The following is a 20,994-nucleotide window of genomic DNA, read 5'->3' as shown; positions in this document are numbered from 1 at the left end:
TATTCATTTTTGAAGTCTTTTATCAGTAGTATAATTTATTCTTCATTAATTTAAGCTACGAGTGGGAGCGTCGTAGCTGCAGCTACGATAGCTGCTACGATTTCGCGTAGAACTTATCTCAACAGATATTTTAACGTAGCCAAAGAGCACAGTTCCATTGCTCTATCTAAGAAAATATATTTGACAAACTTATTCACGTAAAGATTTTTAATAGTTAATAATAAAACTGAAATTAATAACAACAAACCCATAAATCAACTCTGCCATCATCACATTTAGGCCCACATTCGCCAATAAAGCATCACGATACTGGAAGATTTTTATCAATTACCACCCCAGTCTCTTTACATAATCCAAGTAACCCTTGAGCGAGGGACGGGGGCACGTCGGGCCCGCTTCCGATTGGCCGCTGCCCCGGAAGGATATAACCTATAGTTTTTCTTCTTAAGAACTTCCTGCGGCCATTGTACGCGTGATTTACGAGCGGCCCGCTGCGGGGGAGCGGGGGTGATTGATGATTGTCTGTATCCGGCCGAAGGCAAATTAGGGTTAGCATTTTTGCGCGTGCCAAATTGTTGGACGCGATTATGTTTATGGTTGCAGGTCGGAGTAAATATATTTGAATTTTTGTGTACAAATTTAGCGTAGGAAGTTAATAAAAAGTCTACGCAATCGGACATTAAGGCGATACCTCAAGGTCCATTTTCATACATTTTGTTTCACCTTTAATCTGGGTAACTAAACAAGTATTGGCAAGTAAAGAATTTAAATTCACGTCTAGTTAGTGATTAGTTCTCGCAGTTGAAAGAAAAACGTAAAAATAATTAATAATCATGGATATTACTGCCTTTAAAATTTCTTCATATTAAATTTTAAAGGCCGAAATATCCATGATTATTAATTATTTTTACGTCTAATCACTAACTTAATTAAATTTACTACTAGTTACCCAGATTAAAGGTGAAACAAAATGTATGAAAATGGACCTTGAGGTATCGCCTTAATTTACAATAGGTATGTTTTTTAATTTTTATTAATTGTTTTACATGACGAGATGAGCTTGCCATTCGCTTGGTGATAAGTGATACGACCATCTAACACCTTAAATTACAAAGTATTGTTTGGCATTCCACTGCACTCGCCATCCTGACACATGAGATGTTGAAGTCTTATTATGTACAATAGTTACACTAACTAGAAGAAAACAACTACAAAGTAATGAAGTAGAAAATATGTTTGCAATCAGACGGTAATATTAAATACTTAATCAGACACAAATAACCTGCGACTTGTGCGATTTCTAAAAACCTATCTTACATCGAACAAGGAATTTCAACTTATTAGGAAAACAACCAATTCTTAAGATAGTTGGGTAAATGCTGTATTTTCCAGTCGCCAAACATCTTTGCAAACCCAAGACTATAAGGTTGCACGCTTACCTTCGTCAACTAAATATGCAACATATTCTCCACACCAATATATCTCATACAACAAACCTCATTGGAATAAAACTATTATGCGGATTTTTCGCGATTTTTAATATAATTTTCTCTCATAATTCATTCATTTTTCGTGAAAAAAAATATAAAATAAAAATCGAAAAACAGTTTTATTTTATGCTTTAATTTCTTATTCTCTGAAATCACACTTATTTTACGATAAAATTTGCTTAAACATAAATGATTACAACAAAACTCCACAGTGGCAACCCTAACATCAATGGCATCTGTTGGTTGGTAGGCAATTTCCCCGCATATTCGTTTACAGAGATACGAGCACTCTTTCCGAGTTTGAGTGTTATTGCCTTTATTACGGACCGAGCCGGCCGCTTAATGCTGCCAATTCGTTACATGCCACGGGCTGTAGCGATACGGGTTTCTTTTACCGGATTGGACGGTTGTTTCTAAGATTTTAAGTGTTTTTGTTGTGCATTTTTAATAACGATTCACCGGTTTAGACGGATTTGTGTTGATAAATTTTATGCTTTTATTTCTTATTCTCTGATGTCACTTTTATGTTACGATAAAATATAGTTTTTTTTTTTTTAATTAGATATTTTTCATTCCAAAAAAAAATCCAAACAGATTAGAATCCAAAAAACGGTAACTCGTGAAAAATTGAGATGTTATCCATCAGAGGGATATTCAAAAACATCAGTATACACAATTTTGAACACTATTTACACACATATAAGGATATAATCTATATGCTCACAAATTCATACCACACACACTCATAAACAAAAAAACAAAAGAACACCTACCATTTCCCTTACATAAAAACACTGGTACCTTTAACTTCAGCGAGAACAAAAAAAAAGAAAAAAACAAACTGGCCAGAACTATTCGGGGGCAATTAACGCGACTGGGCAGCCGTAGTCCGTCCCAGACAACGAAACGACGGCACTTAGCCGCGGCGGCGCCTTAATGGCAAAACCTGGCTATTTATTGCCAACGGTCAGTGTTTAACGTACGTCTAATGCACTGGAAATTATTTTACTTGGAAATCTTTTTAAGCGGTGTTCATGTGTGTAGTTTATTCATTCGTTTCGTTAGTGTGTTTACGGTTTATTAATTTCAGTTTTGAATAAACGATTATTTAGGTTTAATTGAGGTCGATAAAACGGAGTGCTCGGAGTAAGTTTAACTCTCTTTAAATATTATTTACTTTTTAAATTTAATTCTTTTACAGCCTAACATTAATCAACTCGGTAGTGTGTCAGCTGATTTCGCATGTCCAACGCTTCGCAATTGACACGTGTGTACTATTCTTAACTCGCAATAAACCATAATAGACGTGTTGAGATTACGACTGTCTTGGCAATTAAACTCAGGAAAACAACTAACAAAAGCATCAGAAGCATTGAAAGACTACTCCGCCATTAAACTCGGGACAAATGTTTCCCGACTCCTGCAAACACGCATCCCGCTGTGATTACCAATACATCATGTCCACTCAAAACAATCTCTAACAAACAAATAAATCACAATAACATCCCATCACATAACCAATTAAAAAAACTCATGCAGGTAGCCTATCGAATCGAATAAAGGGTTGGTCAGTGATTATGTTCGGCGCTCACCCCTGTATACATTACAATGGGTATTACGTCACGCCCACGCTATAAATCCGCTGGCTGTTAGCTGCTGTTAGCCGCTGTTAGCCGGCCGACGCGCCGGCACGCGACCGGTCCGGAATGGCCGGCCGCCGACGGCCTGCACCCGCCTTTAAGTGCTCTGTGATTTTATGTTCGTCGATTAAGGGCCGATGTGGAATTTGTTTATGTGAATGAGTTTATTGATTTTAATGTGTTATTGTTTGTTAAATGTTATGGTATATTTTTGAATAACAAAAGTTGAATAACAATTGTTGAATATCAAGTATATGTTTAATAGTAAAAAATATAAAATTCACATATTTAAAGTTTTAATTTATTGTACAAAAATAAACATGAAAGTATCCAAGAAGAATTATTTTATTTTAAAATGATCCATTTTATAAATTATTTTGATGGTAAAAGTCTACGAAATGAGAAAACTGATTCAACACGGCCGCCTATACACCATTAGCGGAGAGGAAAAGTTACAATAAAAATTGCAACGAGAACGACGTACTCTGGGTCGACTCAATACAATATTTTATTTATTTATTTTTACATATTATGTTGTATTATAAAAATATTATATTTATATTACGCTATTTATGGGTAAGGTAGGACATACTTAAACTAAAAACAACCAACCCGACTTCTTATATCCTTTACAATTACAATTGCACGAAGACGGTAATCAATAAAAATCTTAGTAATCTGTTTGCAAATTATTTCCCAAAAATAAGGAATAATGTTATTGTTGGAACCCGATATACACAGGCTGATTTCACTTTTCTTCACTTTAGGCCACTATGGCAGGTTTTAACAACTTGTGTACGGTGGTCGCAATCCAGTCGGAAATAAAATATATCACCAGAAAGAATAATAATTATTAAAGAAATTCTCAATCGCCCCAGTGTGCGCCGCCGAAATCCAACCCTCCTGCGGAATTCTTACCGAGTTTTTAATAGAGAGCCGGCCTCAACCCTTTTATTGTGATTAGTTATTGTTTACGCGGGGTGGTCTTAGTGTCCGCCCGCCGCGCCGTCTGTATTGGCACGCTAATGGGAATTAAAAACGCTCCACGCGCCCCGACGTTTCTGCCAGCTATTCTGACGATACCTCTGATTTAGTGCCGTTTTTTGACGGCCCCGTTAAATAATGGACGGGTTAATTAGGATAAGTTTGGAATTTTTGAAGGGAATTATAAAATGTTTATTTTTTGTGAAATTTACTTTTCTCGTAGTAAATAATACCCCGATGGCTTGTATTTTTGTTTTTATTTTTATTAAATAGTGCGAATAATCATCAATGAATAACGAATATTTTTACTGGCAGTCCCGGTTTTAGTTTTTTTTTTTTTATCTTTATAGTTTAATTTGAATATGTTTTGGGAGAGTATATCTGACTGTAAGTGTGATGTTGCCACGCTAATGACTTCTTCTAGATTAGTAGGTACTGGCATTTATGCATATGAAATTAAAATAATTTTAATATTATTTATTTTGATCTCCACATACACTTTTTTTATTTTACTTTTACGGTTAGATAATCTTATTGTAAGGTGTTTTTTTTTTCGATAAAAAAGTATGTGGTTTTATTTAGTAAGGCAATGTCAAAATACCCCTGTACTAGTATGTTCTCGAATTCTTCGTGTCTCAAAAATCATTTGAAATGATTGAAAACTGAATAAATTTTGCAAATACTTTGATAGAGGCAGACAAAGCTACCTAATACTTTATGGTTGGACTCTTCTAGGATCCATGTGGATAGTCGCCCTACTTTATTTCTACTGGAAGCCAGTATGCAATCTACATAGATTAATGTGATTCGGACTGCTTAGGTGGCATTGTTGTATTGCAGTACGACTGTAGAGCTGAGGTCTCGGGTTTGATTCCCGGATCAGGCAAAGTGATATTGGATTTTTCTGCTCAGTCTTATGTCACCCGGGAGTCTGGATGCACGATATGGCAATAAGCCCGCACCATATATCACATCATAGGACGGAATACGTACGGCGAAAACTAAGTGCACCAGTTGCGCCTCTACCTATCCCTTTAGAATAAAAGGCGTATGTAAGATGTAATTCAGTTTCAAATCTATCTCTACATATTATAAAACAAAATCCCCTTTTTTGTCTGTCTGTATGTTATCGATTTTTACAAAATCTGCTGAACGGATTTTCGTACCGTTTTTACTAAAAGATAGTGCAATTCTTGAGGAGAGTTAATGTTACGTATATTACGGTTTTATGTAAATTTACTGAAATCTAACGATTACTATTGAAGAGGTCGCGTGTAAAAAATCTCGTGGGTAGGGTCTAACGCGAAAGAAACTTTTTGACAAACTAATTTACACGCGGGCGAAACCGCGGGCATAGCTACGAGACTTTCCCGCCCTCACACACACCACTACAACTAATATGTAAAAAAAACTAATATGTCATTATCCCGCAACGAAATTAATCAAATAGAAAGATAGGGAGGAGTTGGAAATATCAATCGTCCACTTCCCTCCATAGCAATGCGGATGACAAAATCATGATCTAAGGAGGCGTTTTAACCTCAAGAATCCATATAAACCGATTCCTACCGGCTTCCCTTTATGGAGAACTTTTGTAGAATCTAATTATCATAGTGAGTACCGGCGATAGCCTAGTTGGTTGTGGAACAGACGTGCGGGACGAATGTCCGCAGGTTCAAATCCCAAGGGCACACATCTCTGACTTTTCTAAAATCATGTGTGTATTCTTTGTGAATTTATCGTTCGCTTTAACGGTGAAGGAAAACATCGTGAGGAAACGTGCACATCTGAGAAGTTCTCTATAGGAATTTCGAAGGTGTGTGAAGTCTACCAATCCGCACTAGGCCAGCGTGGTGGACTAAAGCCTAATCCCTCTTAGTAGTAAAGGAGGCCCGTGCTCAGCAGTGGGCAAGTATATAATACAGGGCTGATATTATTAATTATCATCACGATTTGTAGACCGCATTCATATTAGTACCTATATGTTATATCAGGTTCCATTTCGAAAAATGTCACCTTCCACCACTGACAGATAGTCATAGCATTGATATTAAAAAAACAAATCCACAGACACGAACATTCAGCTCTAAAACAAACTAATACTCCCGCAGAATTCAAAAATAACGGCATAAAAGAGTCACATAGAGAGACGATTAAAAACCTATTTAGAAAGTAAATGTTACCCAAGTGCTGTTAACCGTGGGGCGTTATAAACATCGCAGTGGGCGCAGTGACAAGTGACGGTCGGATGGGTTAATTATTTTCTTTTTGTATGAGCCCACGCCGTGAGATTGCCGTGATTACATGAGTTCGCGCTAGGAACTGTTTAGACGCGTTGATTATGTGCGCAGAGGCGACAGTTCGGTTGATTTTGTATTCATATCTAACAACGGCTAAAGATCTTTACATGTTTACTGATTTTATTTATTAATTTATTATGCATATTTTAATATGTAACAGCAATTTGAATAAAAAAGAAATCCTGTGAAAACAGTATTAAAATTCGATGAGAAATGAGGCAGTAATTCAAATTTGAAATATTGATACGTGCAAGAGTGGACGTAGAGTGGGGATAGCGCTCCATCTCTTTCTTTCGCGCACATCGTCATGACGGCTGACGTCACATTCAAGTATTTCGTGCATTTTCTGTTCTTTGACATTCACCCCGACTACTTAATTTCAATGGCTTATAACTTGTCGATTTACACCAGATTCCAATGATTTCTTCTGTTTTAGAATTTTTACGAATTTTTATTTTATAAAAGTTATATAAAGACTCTCACGCTATCAGTGTATTTCGCGTTTAGAATCATGCATTCTTCGTAGTGTTTAGTATTCGTGAGTCATTGCGCAGGGTAGCTAAATGATTATTGTTTTATCAGACTAATATTCGAGACCGCTGAACCAATTTTGGAGGGCTTTCATTCCCAAGTGTAGTGAGTGATACAAGCTATTTATATTTCAAAATATTAAATCACTACATAGTATAAAACAAAGTCGTTTTCTCTGTCCCTATGTGTGCTTAAATCTTTAAAACTACGCAACGGATTTTGATGCGGTTTTTTTTAATAGATAGAGTGATTCAAGAGGAAGGTTTATATGTATAATAATAACATTCATTAACTAGTCAGCATTGCACCCGTGCGAAGCCGGGGCGGGTCGCTAGTATACAAATAACAAAGAACAATTCTTATAGACCACTTCCACGATTTTGCTGATCACGTTTGCCTTATTTTTAGGTAGCGCAGAGAAAGTGCATTACAACTACCGCGCAGTCATCGCGGGGTTTATGTTCCGGTCACTGTGCCACTTACGACTCCTATCATTATTATCTGCCTACATTGATAGGGGTCACCCCTGGGAGTCCACCTAGACCACTTTGAACATCAGTGATCTAGAGAAATGCGCATAAATAGATTCGTTGGAAATAATTTCAATCAACATTCACCCAGACAGAACCAATATCAAAACTAGGGAAAATTAATTCTACCATACCCACCACATACAAAGCAAACGTCCCTTCTGCAACATATTCTTTGTAAAGTTGGCGCAGAGCGCTTTCACGCTCTCACAATACGCGATGCGGATTTAGCAAACACAGTTTTAATTAGCGAGATTCGCAGAGCACTCCCACTTTCTGAAACGTGCTTGTGTGCGTGTGTTATGTGCTCACTGTCTTGGAGATGGTAAATTGTTTCGAATATTCTATGGACTATGGACCTATTTCAAGTCGTCTGAATAACCGCTAATTATTGAATCTATACTAATACTAGCTAACCCGACAGACGTTGTCCTGTCTTAACTATGTATGCTCGCATTCTGTCGATCGCTGATAGTTATTTCAAACCACTAACAGTTATGTAAAATTAATATTTTCGTTAAGTATTCTTAAATTTTCTAATTTTCCGTGCATTTTTTTCGTTCATAAGAACCTTCACCTGACAATAACAAAAAAAACAACAAAAAATAGTGAAATCGGTCCAGCCGTTCACGCGTCATGGCGTGACCAAGGGAAATGTACATTCATTAGTATATAAGATAGATTATAAGTTCTCCAAAAAAAATAACACATGAAATAAATTACCAATAAAAAATTTGGTATAAAAAAATTTGCATCTTGTATCTAAGGAGACACTGCATGCAACACTTAAAGAAAAAAATAAATATGAAATAAATAAATTTATATAACAAAAATTTAAGTAGTTTTAGACAGTCAAACAAGCACTGTATGAAGTAATGTACTTGATACAAGGAATGCTTGTATTTATAAAAGTTATAAGAGGTCTTGCTCACGGCTTCACTCGCTTAATGGTGTAATATAAATTATACAGGGATAAAAAATATATATTTTAATACAGAACTTGGTCAGTTTGTGTGTACATTTTCATGGAAATTAATTTCGCTGTGTAAATATGCGTTTACGTCTAAGTTCTAACAAACATCTGAACATATAAACATCTTTACAAAACTTTTACAATGTTTAAACTGAACACAGTTTTGGTTTTATTTATTTTCCTTTGCCTAGAAATGTTTAGACAAAGTCATATTTAATTGTGATTTTATTAAACTAACATATTAATTCAATTGAATTAATTCACGAAGAACTTTAATTGGATTTTTAACCCTTCCCTGCCATTTTTTAATGCCCGTAAGTTTAGGAAAAAATTGCACATATGGTCCTGAAAAGTATATACTATATCAAACTTCACCTGACTGAGAAATAGGTAAATTTCATTAATGCAATCACGATTACAAATTGTCATAGACACCTATAAACATTACCATCTTACACCGACATACAAAGAATCCACCCAAACCACTCCAAGAAACCCCATACACGGTCACAAAATGACAAACTACCCACAATCCACTACCCAGTTGGCTCATGTCGTAGCAGCGTTAATATATTCCATCAGGCGGGTAAACTTCAATCTGCCGTCCCCTCCCCGCCCCTCCTCTGTCCCTCCCGCTCCCCTACCGCTCCCGCTCCCCCCCTCGTCGCGCATTCAGTCGGTAACGAGCTCTTTTACCGCGCGGCGTACCTTGTTAGCGGCGGCCACACTTTTATTGTGCGCGCGGGTTTGTTATCTTGATTCTGTTATTATGCCGGCCTCTATTCACCGACGTTAGTTCATTTCTATTTTAATTCGATGCTGACGTTGTTGAGGTGGTTTTACGTTGACATAGAGGCTATTTTAAGTCGATATAGAGGCGATTTTAAGCCGATATAAAGGCGATTTTAGGTCGATACAGGAGCTATTCTAAGTCGATATGGAGGCTATTTTAGGTCGATACAGAGGAGATTTTAAATCGATAAAAGTCTATTTTAAGTCGATATAGAGGCTATGGTCGATACAGAGGCGATTTTAAATAGATGCAAAATCTATTTTAAGTCCATACAGAGGCTATTTTAATTCGATGTAACGACGATTTTAGGTTGATATTGGGATGTAAATTCGGTTAAGAGGATATTTTAAGTAGATATAAATGCAAGTTTAAGTCGAAAGTAATGCATTATGAGACGTTAATTACTACTATACTATAGACGTTTATTGTAACTTCATTCCATTATAGCATTCTGAATTCGTAATCATAAGTTATATTTTATTATTCTAATGACAACATGACGTTTATACGTTATTACCTCAAATTTTGAATATAACCCGTTGTTTATAGCAAAGGCGACAAAATCACCAAGGTAAATGACCTCACAGCCCGCAAACGGCCACAGACGAATCACAAACAGACAAAATCAATCACGATCGAGCCGATACATTCATACTGTAGACATATGTACACACAAACAGACGCACACACTCACGCCGTTTATCTCCTAAGGGGTAGGCAGAGGCGAAACACGTGTAGCCACTTTCCGCCGTGTGTTTTCCATCCCATGATGTGATAGGGGTCTATCGCCATATAGAACACAAATTCCATTCAGATTGACATATGAATGACAGCAAAACTGGTATACGTCGGCATTCAATGCAATTTCTACGTCCGAACTAAGCAATCAGTTGTGCTGTAGCCTAGCTATACATGACTATACTTCTATAACAATATATAGTACTTTATTATCATCATCATCAGCCGCAGCATGTCCACTGCTGAACATGCGCCTCCCCCAAAGAATTCCAGATCGACCTATTGGAAGCGAACCGCATCAGGCGACCTCCTGCGACTATGTCATAAGTAATGACATTTATTTCAATAAAATTATTATCATTTCAGTAACCGCAGTCAAAAAAATCCTGCAAACTGTGCAATGATCTTTACATAATAATATAAAAAAACAAAGTCTGTCGCCGCGTTTGTCTGTACCCGATAAAATAAATAACTTCCGATCTGATTTCGATGAAATTTGGTACAGAAATAGTATGAAACCCTGGGAAGGACAAAGCCTGCTTTTTAGCTAGACTTTTAGCTTGGAAAATCTTTTCTATGTGAGCGAAACTGTGCGATACAGTTAGTATTTGATAAAACATACCTGGGGTGCAGTTTTGGTGACATCTTTCGCTTTCAACCTTTGCAAATGGTTGGGAATGCGCGTTTCTTTCGCTTCCTCTTTGCTCGACGTCGCCTTCGACTTTGATTCTTCGTTCTTGCCAGTCCTAGCTGCTACGCGAGTGAGCTAGATAACAAAAAACAATATGTTACTATAAACAATGCCAATTTAAATGATACGAAACCAGCTGTTTTCTTAGTAGTCAGTTGATCGCCAACGTAAAGAGCTTCAGTACAAAATTTCAAGCGTTTTAAAGCCATCGGTTTATGACAGGTATTTTTGTAAATTAATTATTAGTTAACTTGTAGGTCTCTCATATGTGACAATTCGCACTAGGAATCGGGATGTATGGACGCTTTGCCACTGCTATGTATTAATCCAGGACATGGTCTACATGTGTGCCAAATTTTATCAAAATCCGTTCAGCTGATGCTACGTTTACTTTTAACAAACATCCAAACATTGTCACAAACTTTCGCATTGATTGATAACATTAGTGAGTCAGATTATTTAAAACTATTATTAATTGATATATGTACTCATTACGAATTTTATTGTATGCCATGTTGGCGATCCTTATAAAAATAAATAAATCCGTTTTCAAATAATCAAAACAACTATTACTAAGCAAAGGTAAGAGAGTCCCACCATGTCCTCGTTCCTGCGTATGAGTTCAGCTTGTTGTTCCCTCGCGATGGCTTGTCGCACCGGCGGCGGCGGGCGGCCGCGCTCCTCGTTACCTGCATGTTTATTTTATAAATACTTAAAATACATTGATTGATGCCTTCCTTCGCCACGGCAGCCAATCTAAACGGAGATCAGCCAGATATTATAGTGCACAAGTATGTACGCAATACACACGCACTCTCTGTTCCTTCACTCTCACAGTCCGGTGAGACGGCAATCTGACATGACCGGAGACAGATCAGGCGCAGGACCAACGGCTTTACGTACTTTCTCAGGCACGGAGTAACGAAAACTTCCTGGCACCAAGCTACGACTGAGTAGTTTCTATTTTGGCCTGACCTGGGATTCGAACCCAGGACCTCAATGCGGTAGTCGTACTCGTATCGTGTACAATTACAACTACGTCACTCAGGTAAGCAAAAGTACATACTTCCGTGCTAACACACCGTATAAGGTGCGTTGGGGTTAAATCGGACGCTTTTTCAACGTGTTAAACAGTGTTCTCAAAATATTTTTTTACAAGAATTCTATAGAAGTTATAATAATGAATTATTCGTTATCTATATATTATTAAATATACTAAATGGTATATATTTTTTAAATTTCTTAAATATAACAGTTAATATTTTATAAGGCTTTGAAAAAGTACAATACTTTTAGAAATGTGTGAGAAAGATAGGACCTTCACAGGTATAGTTCGGACTACTCTCTAAAACCGTATATGTTAAAAGGATTCTAAAATCCATAAAAAGAGTATATTCTGATCTAGATAGTCATTTATAAACATTCAAAAAAATTAATAAATTTCGTAAGATATTTTTAGAAGCGAACTTTGTTTTTTTAATAGTTCTGGGCATACGATCTTACCCCTCACGATTGACACTGTAGATATTTTTAAAAATATTCGAAGAAATAGTACATACACGTGTAAATAAATCTATACTATTATGTAAAGCTGAAGAGTTTGTTTGTTTGTTTGTTTGTTTGAACGCGATAATCTCAGGAACTACCAGTCCAAATTGAAAAATTATTTTTGCGTTGTATAGCCCTTTGTTCGTGGAGTGCTATAGGCTATATATCATCACGCTTTACCCAATAGGAGCGGAGCAGTAATGGCTAATCTCAGGAACTACCGGTCCAAACTGAAAAATTCTTTTTGCGCTGGATAGCCCTTTGTTCGCGAAGTGCTATAGGCTATATATCACCACGCTATGACCAACAGGAGCGGAGCAGTATGGCTAATCTCACGAACTACCGGTTCAAACTGAAAAAATATTTTTGTGTTGGATAGTTCTTTGTTCGTGGAGTACTATGGGCTATATATCATCACGCTATGACCAATAGGAGCGGAGCAGTAATGGCTAATCTCAGGAACTATCAGATCGAACTGAAAAAATATTTTTGTGTTGGATAGCACTTTGTTTTTGAAATGCTATAGGGTATATATCTTCAAGCTATGACTAATAGGAGCGAAGCAGTAATGAAACATGTTGCAAAAACGGGGAAAATTTATTAGTTTTGAGAGCTTCCGTTGCGTGCGCTGCGTAAACAGTTAAAGTTATGCAACAATGATGTATGACGGGATTGTTCCTCTTAAAAAAGTTCTACAAAAATATATTATAAAACAAAGTCCCCCGCTGCATCCGACTGCCTGAACGTGTTAAACTCAAAAACTACCCAACATATTAAGATGAAATTTATTATGGAGACAGTTTGAGACGCTGGGAAGAACATAGGCTCCCGGGAAAATATATAGCGTGACTTTTATAACGGAATACTTTAGCCCGAAAAACTTTGTAACGCGGGCGTAGCCGCGGGCAAAAGCTAGTAATAAATAAACAAAATTTATCATTCCCATGAGCTATAAAAAAATACATAATTACTGAGTTCAGACGTTTTCGTGTGTAAATTTGGACACAAACTTGCAATATTTTACAAGTGCTAGGTCGAACGATTTTTATCCATTCTTTAACGACAAATAATTGTATGCGTGAAGGTCGGATCTCAGGGAATATAGGTGTTTCGACAAATTTGAATAAACAAGTCACAAGATTTATTTCCTTTATGATACTATATAACTACAAAAGTAATCGAAAACAGGAAATACTAAATTAAAATTAGGCAAATTTTTGCATGGGGTTAATCCGGATCTGCCAGGGAACGACGAAATGCCGATATTCTGTTTGTTAGCACCGTAAAGATTATTTATTTGACGGAATCATTCATGGGAACTAGTGGAACGTAGGGAATAAGATGGGGCCGCAGGCAGTGTTGTCTAAAAACAAAAATTATAACACAATTGCAAGTTATTTCATTTATACGATGTTACACCTCCTACGATCTTACCCCAACGCGCCTTATAGCACACTATCGTAGAATCATTGATGGATCTTTAAAATGAGTTTAAAGACTATTCTATAAAAACTTACAATATAAATAAATATATTAATTTACTCATTTTATATCCAAGCTGCTGTATAAACGATCTATAGTTAAGGCGTAAGGCCTAAATGAACTAGAATTATTAAACACTGACTATTGAATTACTGCTCACAGCCCCATTCGATTTGTAGTATCTGTACTTCAAAATAAAAAGTAACTTAAATTTTAATCAATATCATCATTTATCCATCAACACACATACTCCGCAAAGCATCATGAATTCCCACTTACTCAGTTATTCTAAACTATTTCGCAATTTGTTAAAAAAAACAGGCATACGCAGAGCGAATCAAAAACCCTGAATAGCCTTTAAGATTTTTTAATTATTTTGGTAATATTCACAATAATTTTACGCAAAATACCGAAAAGTCGCTAAAATACCTTTGTTATTGTTTAAAAATAAAAAATCCAATGTTACAAAACGCGTTGTACGACCCCCCCCCCCCCCCCACCGCGCCTGTAACGCATCGTAACGTTTTAAAAGACCCCCCGCCCCCTCCAAATTACGTTAGATAATAATTGAACAGCGCCCCTAATTACCAAAAAACGCGAGTTTGTAGACGTCCGGCTCGAGCACGAACGTGTAGAGTCCGTCGGCGCCGCGCTGCTGCACGAACTGCAGCCCGTAGTCGCACATCGCCGACGCGCACGTCCGTACACTCTTCTTCTCGTTCTCGCTGCACAACTGGAATGTTCATGCACTGGTTTATATAACAATAAATGGGTTGAATAGGGACAACAGTTTATACGTAGTTTTTTTTTGTTATATCGATATGGTAATGATCTAATAGTACCACTCTTACGTTAACCACTAAGACGGGTTTTAACAACTTTTTTACGGTGGTCGCTATGTAGACGGATGTAAAATTTATCCCCAAAAATATATCCCTTAACGGGTAGGTAGACGCAACTAGTTCACTCGCTTTTCACCATAAATATTCTGTCGCATATGATAGAGGGTGAACCCATCGCCATATCGGACATTTTTACTTTGGTTCCCAAAACCCAATATCACATTAACCGACTAGGGATCAAACCCGAAGTCTATTACGACGTGACGTGACGACTAATTATACCTGCACATTAGCAGAACGGAGTGTGGGCGATAGCAAATATGGCAGTAAAGGTAACACATCGACCCGCAGCGTGGCGCGCGACACCGACACGGCGGGCGCGCAGCCGCGCCACACCGACGACACGATGCTGTCCAGCTCTACACTCTTGCGGTACATCTGGAAAAAAAATACAGGTCTCAAGAGTAAATGTGGGGAACCAAAAACAGATTATTTTTTTATTTTTTTGGAGACCTTATCTTTAATCTGGCAAGGTTTCAACGCTGAGAAAGTAAAATAGTTACAAACTTCGGTTTTGAATATCGTACGTTACGGTGTGCGGAACACAATATTAAATATCAGATGCGCGCGCGCCTGTTTATGTACAACCAAGTTCGTTGATGCGAGAAGTAGCTAGAGGCAATTCACCTCTAAAGGGTCATCTAGAAATATTTGGGGAAGATTTTTTTCCTGTAAGCATCCTATTGTCATAACAGTAACTTTCAGCTAACCTCATAACCCTGCGAAGGAAACTTGAGCTTCTGCTGGGCCCTGGAAGCCAGCACTCTATGACACCGCATTAGACAGAGCGGCAGCATGCCATACAGCGAGTAGTTCTGATGCTGCAGGGTCCAGGAGTAGATGGAGTCGTACAGGCGCAGCCACGAGAGAGTTTCACACGCGAGCATGAGCCGCGCGTCCACACGAGCTTCCAGATAGTTCTCGAACACGCCGTCTACTATTCTGAAAATATTTACTGTAAAGTAACCAGTTATGGACATTTTAATATTTTATGCAACTGTTCAATACGAAGTTAATGTTCTCATGACATAGTTAATTTATAAGGCAATAAAATAGAATGTTATTTATTCTATCGCTGGTTCACTATTACAAGATTATCTGTTTATTTTAATTAATTGATGAAATGATGAGTACTTGTCATATTCTCCAGCGGCTTGCACAGTTTTGAGCACGCTGTCCGGCTCCTTGTCGTTAATGGTGAATATCGCTTGCAGAGCTTGCATCAGGGTCTTATTGCAGTCTTTAGTGCCGATCGCGAGGTTCTCTACGTCTTCTACGTTTAACTGAAAACATAATTGGGATAAGATGTAATTTCTAAAATTGTAGTAGTACTGAGATGGCCACTGAGAATAAATTTCAGCATTTATTCACAACTTGTATCTGCAATATTTAGACTGTTATGCTTTCAAGCAACACACAACAAATCATTCACTTGTTCGTTCAATTGCATTTTTTAATTTATTAAATGAGTATTAACGTGATTTGACTTAATGGCTCAAGCCGCTCAGCACCTCCGCCGCCGACACGAGGCTCAGCCGCGCCGCTCGTACTACAGGCACGAGCTGCACACTACCTGCGCCTTGACGAAGCTGAGCACGTGCATGGCGAGCCGCACGTCGCCCGCCGCGCGCGCCGCCAGCGCCGCCGCCGCGCGCGCGCCCAGCGGCCGCGCCTCCGCCGCCGACACGAGGCTCAGCCGCGCCGCTCGTACTACAGGCACGAGTACTACAGGCACGAGCTGCACACTACCTGCGCCTTGACGAAGCTGAGCACGTGCATGGCGAGCCGCACGTCGCCCGCCGCGCGCGCCGCCAGCGCCGCCGCCGCGCGCGCGCGCCAGCGGCCGCGCCTCCGCCGCCGACACGAGGCTCAGCCGCGCCGCTCGTACTACAGGCACGAGTACTACAGGCACGAGCTGCACACTACCTGCGCCTTGACGAAGCTGAGCACGTGCATGGCGAGCCGCACGTCGCCCGCCGCGCGCGCCGCCAGCGCCGCCGCCGCGCGCGCGCCCAGCGGCCGCGCCTCCGCCGCCGACACGAGGCTCAGCCGCGCCGCCAGCCGCTCCGCGCTCGCCACGCCCACACGCACCACCAGCGCTACTGGCCTGCAATTGTATACTGTCCTTGTCATACCAATTAACAATTAGGAAATTATGAAAGCACTAATCAGAACAATTAAGTCTTAACTTAAGTCTTGAACTTAAGTCTTACTTCATATCTTATAAATATGCTGAAAATAGCTGAACGAATTTTATGCAATTAATAAAATGAAAGTAAATTAATAAGTAAAAACACATCATAACAGACAAGTTTACACATATTACAAGAACACAAAAATTATATCTTTAAAAAAAAAACAATAAAATACCTGAGTGGTCTCAACGAAGGCGCGTACAAGTCATTACAGATAGCTATCACAGGCCTGCGGAGAGGCTGTGACTTTCCTTTCTTCTTGCCGCTGTCCAAGGTGGCCGTACACCATTTGACTAACAACTCTACCGTTGGCAATGGCGCGCCGTCTATTTCATCTGAAATAAAATGATAGTAATATCAGCCTTATATTTATTGTCCCAGAGCTAGGCATTTGCCTCTTCTACAACTGAAATGGATTACCCCTAAGTCCACCATACTGGCTTAGTATAGATTGAGAGACTTTGCATACCCTTAAAATTATTATACAGAACATCTCAGGTATACAGGTTTCCTCCGATGTTTTCGTTCACCGTTAAAGCAGAGACTACATACATTTACTTTAAAAAAGTAAACTTTAGAAAAATCACGAGGCGCGTGCCCTTAGATTTTAAAACATCGGACCATCGTCTCGACAATCTGTTCCACTCCCAATTAACTTATAATCTAAAAAATAAATAAGTATTAAACTTACACCCCACAATGCCTTGAATGACGTTTTTCTTAATATGTCTAGATTGCCAATAATATGTCTAATTCGAATTGGACTAAATCTCGCGACGAATATAACCCAAAATTACCTTATGCTTTTACCACAAAATCTGTGTTTGCATGCATCATGATTCTATTAATATTTACTGCAATATTTAGATACACAAATTATTGCTTTTGTAATTTTTTTCCTCTTTCACCCATACCACCATACCCATATGTACATGTGCACACATTTATTATAAACATACATAAAATACAAACCTAGTATAAGGCAGTTGGGTCTCCGATCAGCATCCAACACAGACCGCATAAGAGTGGCATTCTGTAACGCTGTGCGAAAAGCTTCTGTACTGCGCTCGTCTGATGCATTCAGTTCCACTGGCCTGTAACCTGAAAAAGAATAATCAAAAGCGGTTCACCAAGTCAACAGTCCTCAGGTAACAAACATAAAACAAATACAGTCAAATTGAGAACTTCCTCCTTTTTTTGAAGCGGGTTAAAAATTAATCTGCATGTTGTATTCATGCTCGAATTTGTCAAGGATTATTTTTTAATAAACTAACAGCGAGGAGATTGCTTGAGACAAGATATGATTATACTTAAACAGTGTCTCAAAATATACAACATATTACTGATAGCAATCTTATTAAAATGATTGTCTACTTCAAACATTATTCTCATTGGTCCATTTCGACAAGCAATCCATGGATATCATTCAAAATTATTTTGATCCTGGCATTTAACTTTCTCACCAGTCAGTTTAGCCAGTAGATGCGCCAGCGTAGTCTTGCCGACACCAGGAGGTCCGCACAGCAACGCCACCTTGTGGTGGGGGCGGCCATCTTCATCCATCTCCGGTTCGGCCTCCTTCTTGCCTTTCCATTTATTAGTCAATTGGAATTGGCCAGCACGCTTGCTAAAGCTATTGCGCTGTTGAGGGTCTTTAGATTTGTACTCTTTTTTAAATACCACCTGTAAAAAAAAAATTGTCAGTAAATTTGGTTGTAATATGATATAAAATCCGAAGATAATACTTTCAGTATAAAGTAGTTGGAAGATTTTTATTTACCCTTATCATTAACATGTTGTTTCATTATTATTATTCCAGCTGTAGTTTAATTAAAACTTCCAAATGAACCATTGTTTATTACTCAAAGATATTTTAAGTATCTTTCATTTGATAGAAGACCTCATTGATAAGTTTAATAATCAATTTAATCTCTATTATCCTAAGTCTCTGAAGACACTTTCTAACCAGCAGTGTGGCTATAGTGATGCAGTCGCATGGCTTGAAACGGCTTATTTGAAGGAATATTTCACGAATTGCACACTACCTTATCCCACAAGTGAAGCCAATGCAACAGCGCCCTATTCACTGGCTCTTCAGAGAGTAAATCCACATAAGATTCAGGCCTGTACTTGTCCACCCACAGCTCTGTATCAACAGCCTGCACCTGAGCTTGAGTCTGAGCAAGAGTTTCTTGATCTAATTGCCGCTGCAGTTTCAACTCTATCTGAAAATTAATATGTTTCTTACACTATGGTTACGATTTTCATTTTTATTTAATGTTACCTTTGTAATGTAAATTACATGTCTATAATAGTTTTAATTATGAATGTTTATAATTTGTAGACATAATTGCTAAATTAACAATACTACATCATATTTAGCATGTTTTATAACAGTCCATTGAAGTTTCACCTGTCTAAAATGAGTAATGGGTAGCAGTTTAAGGTCTTTCTTTATTGTAAAGATAGAAATAATTTAATCACATCCAATTTTTATCTGTACTACTAATTCATTCCGTTCAAAGCTTGGAGAGAATTAATAATTTAGCCTTTTTCTCAACCACCAGTATTCAAGAAGTAATAAAACTAATTATAAAAGAGTTATTAAAAAATGAATATCTCACAAGTTTCCTAGCTTCATCCCATGTGCTTTTGTATGTTGCATGCAGACTCAGCTGTTCAGGTGCCTCCTCCAATGACTTCTCCCACACATCCTCTGATTCTAGCTTCACATACACCCGCTCACCGTAAGAGTTTGTGAGGGGGAGGAAGGCCCATCTGGAATTAACATGAACATATTAAATTTTTGTATACTTAAACTGTATAGAATATTTTTCAGAATAATTATTCATATTTTATCTTAAATCACAATAGTCAAGTTGGTAAATTGTTAAAATGTGCCCTCAAGATCATACAAAGAAGAATTGCTAAAATAAACTTACAATTTACGGTCTTGATTCTTTTTTATAGAATTTAAAAAAAAATTATTCAAAGATGATTGTTACAATTTTTTTTCATAGAAATACAACTTTGAAAAAATAATGTTACACTAAAGCCTTATCAAATATTGTTACCCAAAACATTGAGATAATCATGTATTAAACAATTCAAAATTTATGTAAACAATTTACCTTGGTATATTCACTGACAAATTCTCTTTATAATCAAACAGGGGTTTCTCATTACTCTGCACCAGATTAGGCTCGGCTAGCATCTGCCGCAGCCTCCTTCCTTCAAGTATCTTATTGATTAAATCTAAATCATTCTCTTCTTCAGTCTTTTGTTTTTTACTTGGCAATTGCAAGTCATCAAAGTCTATGTCTCCAATGTCACCAAATAACTCATCAGCAGTACGTTTGTTTGTAGATTCGTTTTCGATAGGCTGAGATGGAGGTAATGATGTTTGGGAACTTGGTAATAAATGGAAACCATTTTGTGATAGTGAATCGGGATTTGTAGTGGGTTGGCTGAGTTGAATTTTATTCACTTTTGTCGATGGACTAGAGAAATTTAAGCTGCGTTTTGCCGCTGCCGGTTTTCTGACTACATTAGCTTCTGGAATTAAATTATGTTAATAAGTTTAAATATTACTTTTAAACAAGTTTTTAAATTGCTATATCTAAGGTAAATTGTTTTACCAGCGTGCTCCTCTTGTTCATTCATCAATTCCAGTTCATCAGCGTACATTAATTCATATTCTTCGTCTGGATCAGGATAGTCACACATCTTGATAACTTTTTCCTTACAATTAAATAAATTCGCACCAAATACTATTATACTTAATTTAGTTGAAAGCTCGATAATTACGTTTACTTCATTTATGGATAAATAAAGATGTAATTATTTTGTGGTATAAAAACAAATCGGTAAACACAAAATAAAAAAGGCGCCTACAAAATATAAATTTAAAACTGTCAACTTGACACTATATTATGTCAGTATGTGCTGTCAATGTCAGAATGTTTTATGTTGGCTGTACAATTACTAATCTTTTGTCAATATTGAGGAATAAAAAAATATTTACTAAATTACAGAGGTCGTTGTTGTAACATTAAAACATTTTACCTAGTATTTAGGCTAGAAATAATATAGACTTATCCCATGAAGTAAAATTCATAATAATAAATTTTGTATTATATAAATACAAATTCGCTAGAAATAAGATTCCACCATTATCCAATCTGTGTAACCAAAACT

At 37.6% G+C, this 20,994-nt stretch overlaps 1 protein-coding gene across 1 annotated transcript in view; it reads right to left on the bottom strand.

The window, feature by feature from the left end:
• Positions 1-20,704, bottom strand: part of LOC115441924 (chromosome transmission fidelity protein 18 homolog) — a 40,830-nt gene extending 20,126 nt beyond the window's left edge. Inside the window, exons 1-14 of the mRNA XM_037437291.1 lie at positions 20,436-20,704; positions 19,929-20,352; positions 19,422-19,575; positions 18,843-19,022; positions 18,261-18,480; positions 17,770-17,898; positions 16,973-17,132; positions 16,529-16,709; positions 15,737-15,885; positions 15,313-15,544; positions 14,825-14,980; positions 14,289-14,433; positions 11,268-11,359; positions 10,602-10,745 (exon numbers count right to left, since the gene is read on the bottom strand). Of these exons, the coding sequence (XP_037293188.1) occupies positions 10,602-10,745; positions 11,268-11,359; positions 14,289-14,433; positions 14,825-14,980; positions 15,313-15,544; positions 15,737-15,885; positions 16,529-16,709; positions 16,973-17,132; positions 17,770-17,898; positions 18,261-18,480; positions 18,843-19,022; positions 19,422-19,575; positions 19,929-20,352; positions 20,436-20,523 (2,454 nt within the window). The 5' untranslated portion in view covers positions 20,524-20,704. The remainder of the gene's footprint in view (positions 1-10,601; positions 10,746-11,267; positions 11,360-14,288; positions 14,434-14,824; positions 14,981-15,312; positions 15,545-15,736; positions 15,886-16,528; positions 16,710-16,972; positions 17,133-17,769; positions 17,899-18,260; positions 18,481-18,842; positions 19,023-19,421; positions 19,576-19,928; positions 20,353-20,435) is intronic.
• Between the last annotated feature and the right edge of the window lie 290 nt (positions 20,705-20,994).

This window comes from Manduca sexta, chromosome 10, assembly GCF_014839805.1.
Source record: "Manduca sexta isolate Smith_Timp_Sample1 chromosome 10, JHU_Msex_v1.0, whole genome shotgun sequence".
In the NCBI taxonomy this organism is placed as follows: domain Eukaryota; kingdom Metazoa; phylum Arthropoda; class Insecta; order Lepidoptera; family Sphingidae; genus Manduca; species Manduca sexta.
Note: the sequence above shows the minus strand (reverse complement) of the source record. Positions and strands in the feature narration are given on the sequence as shown.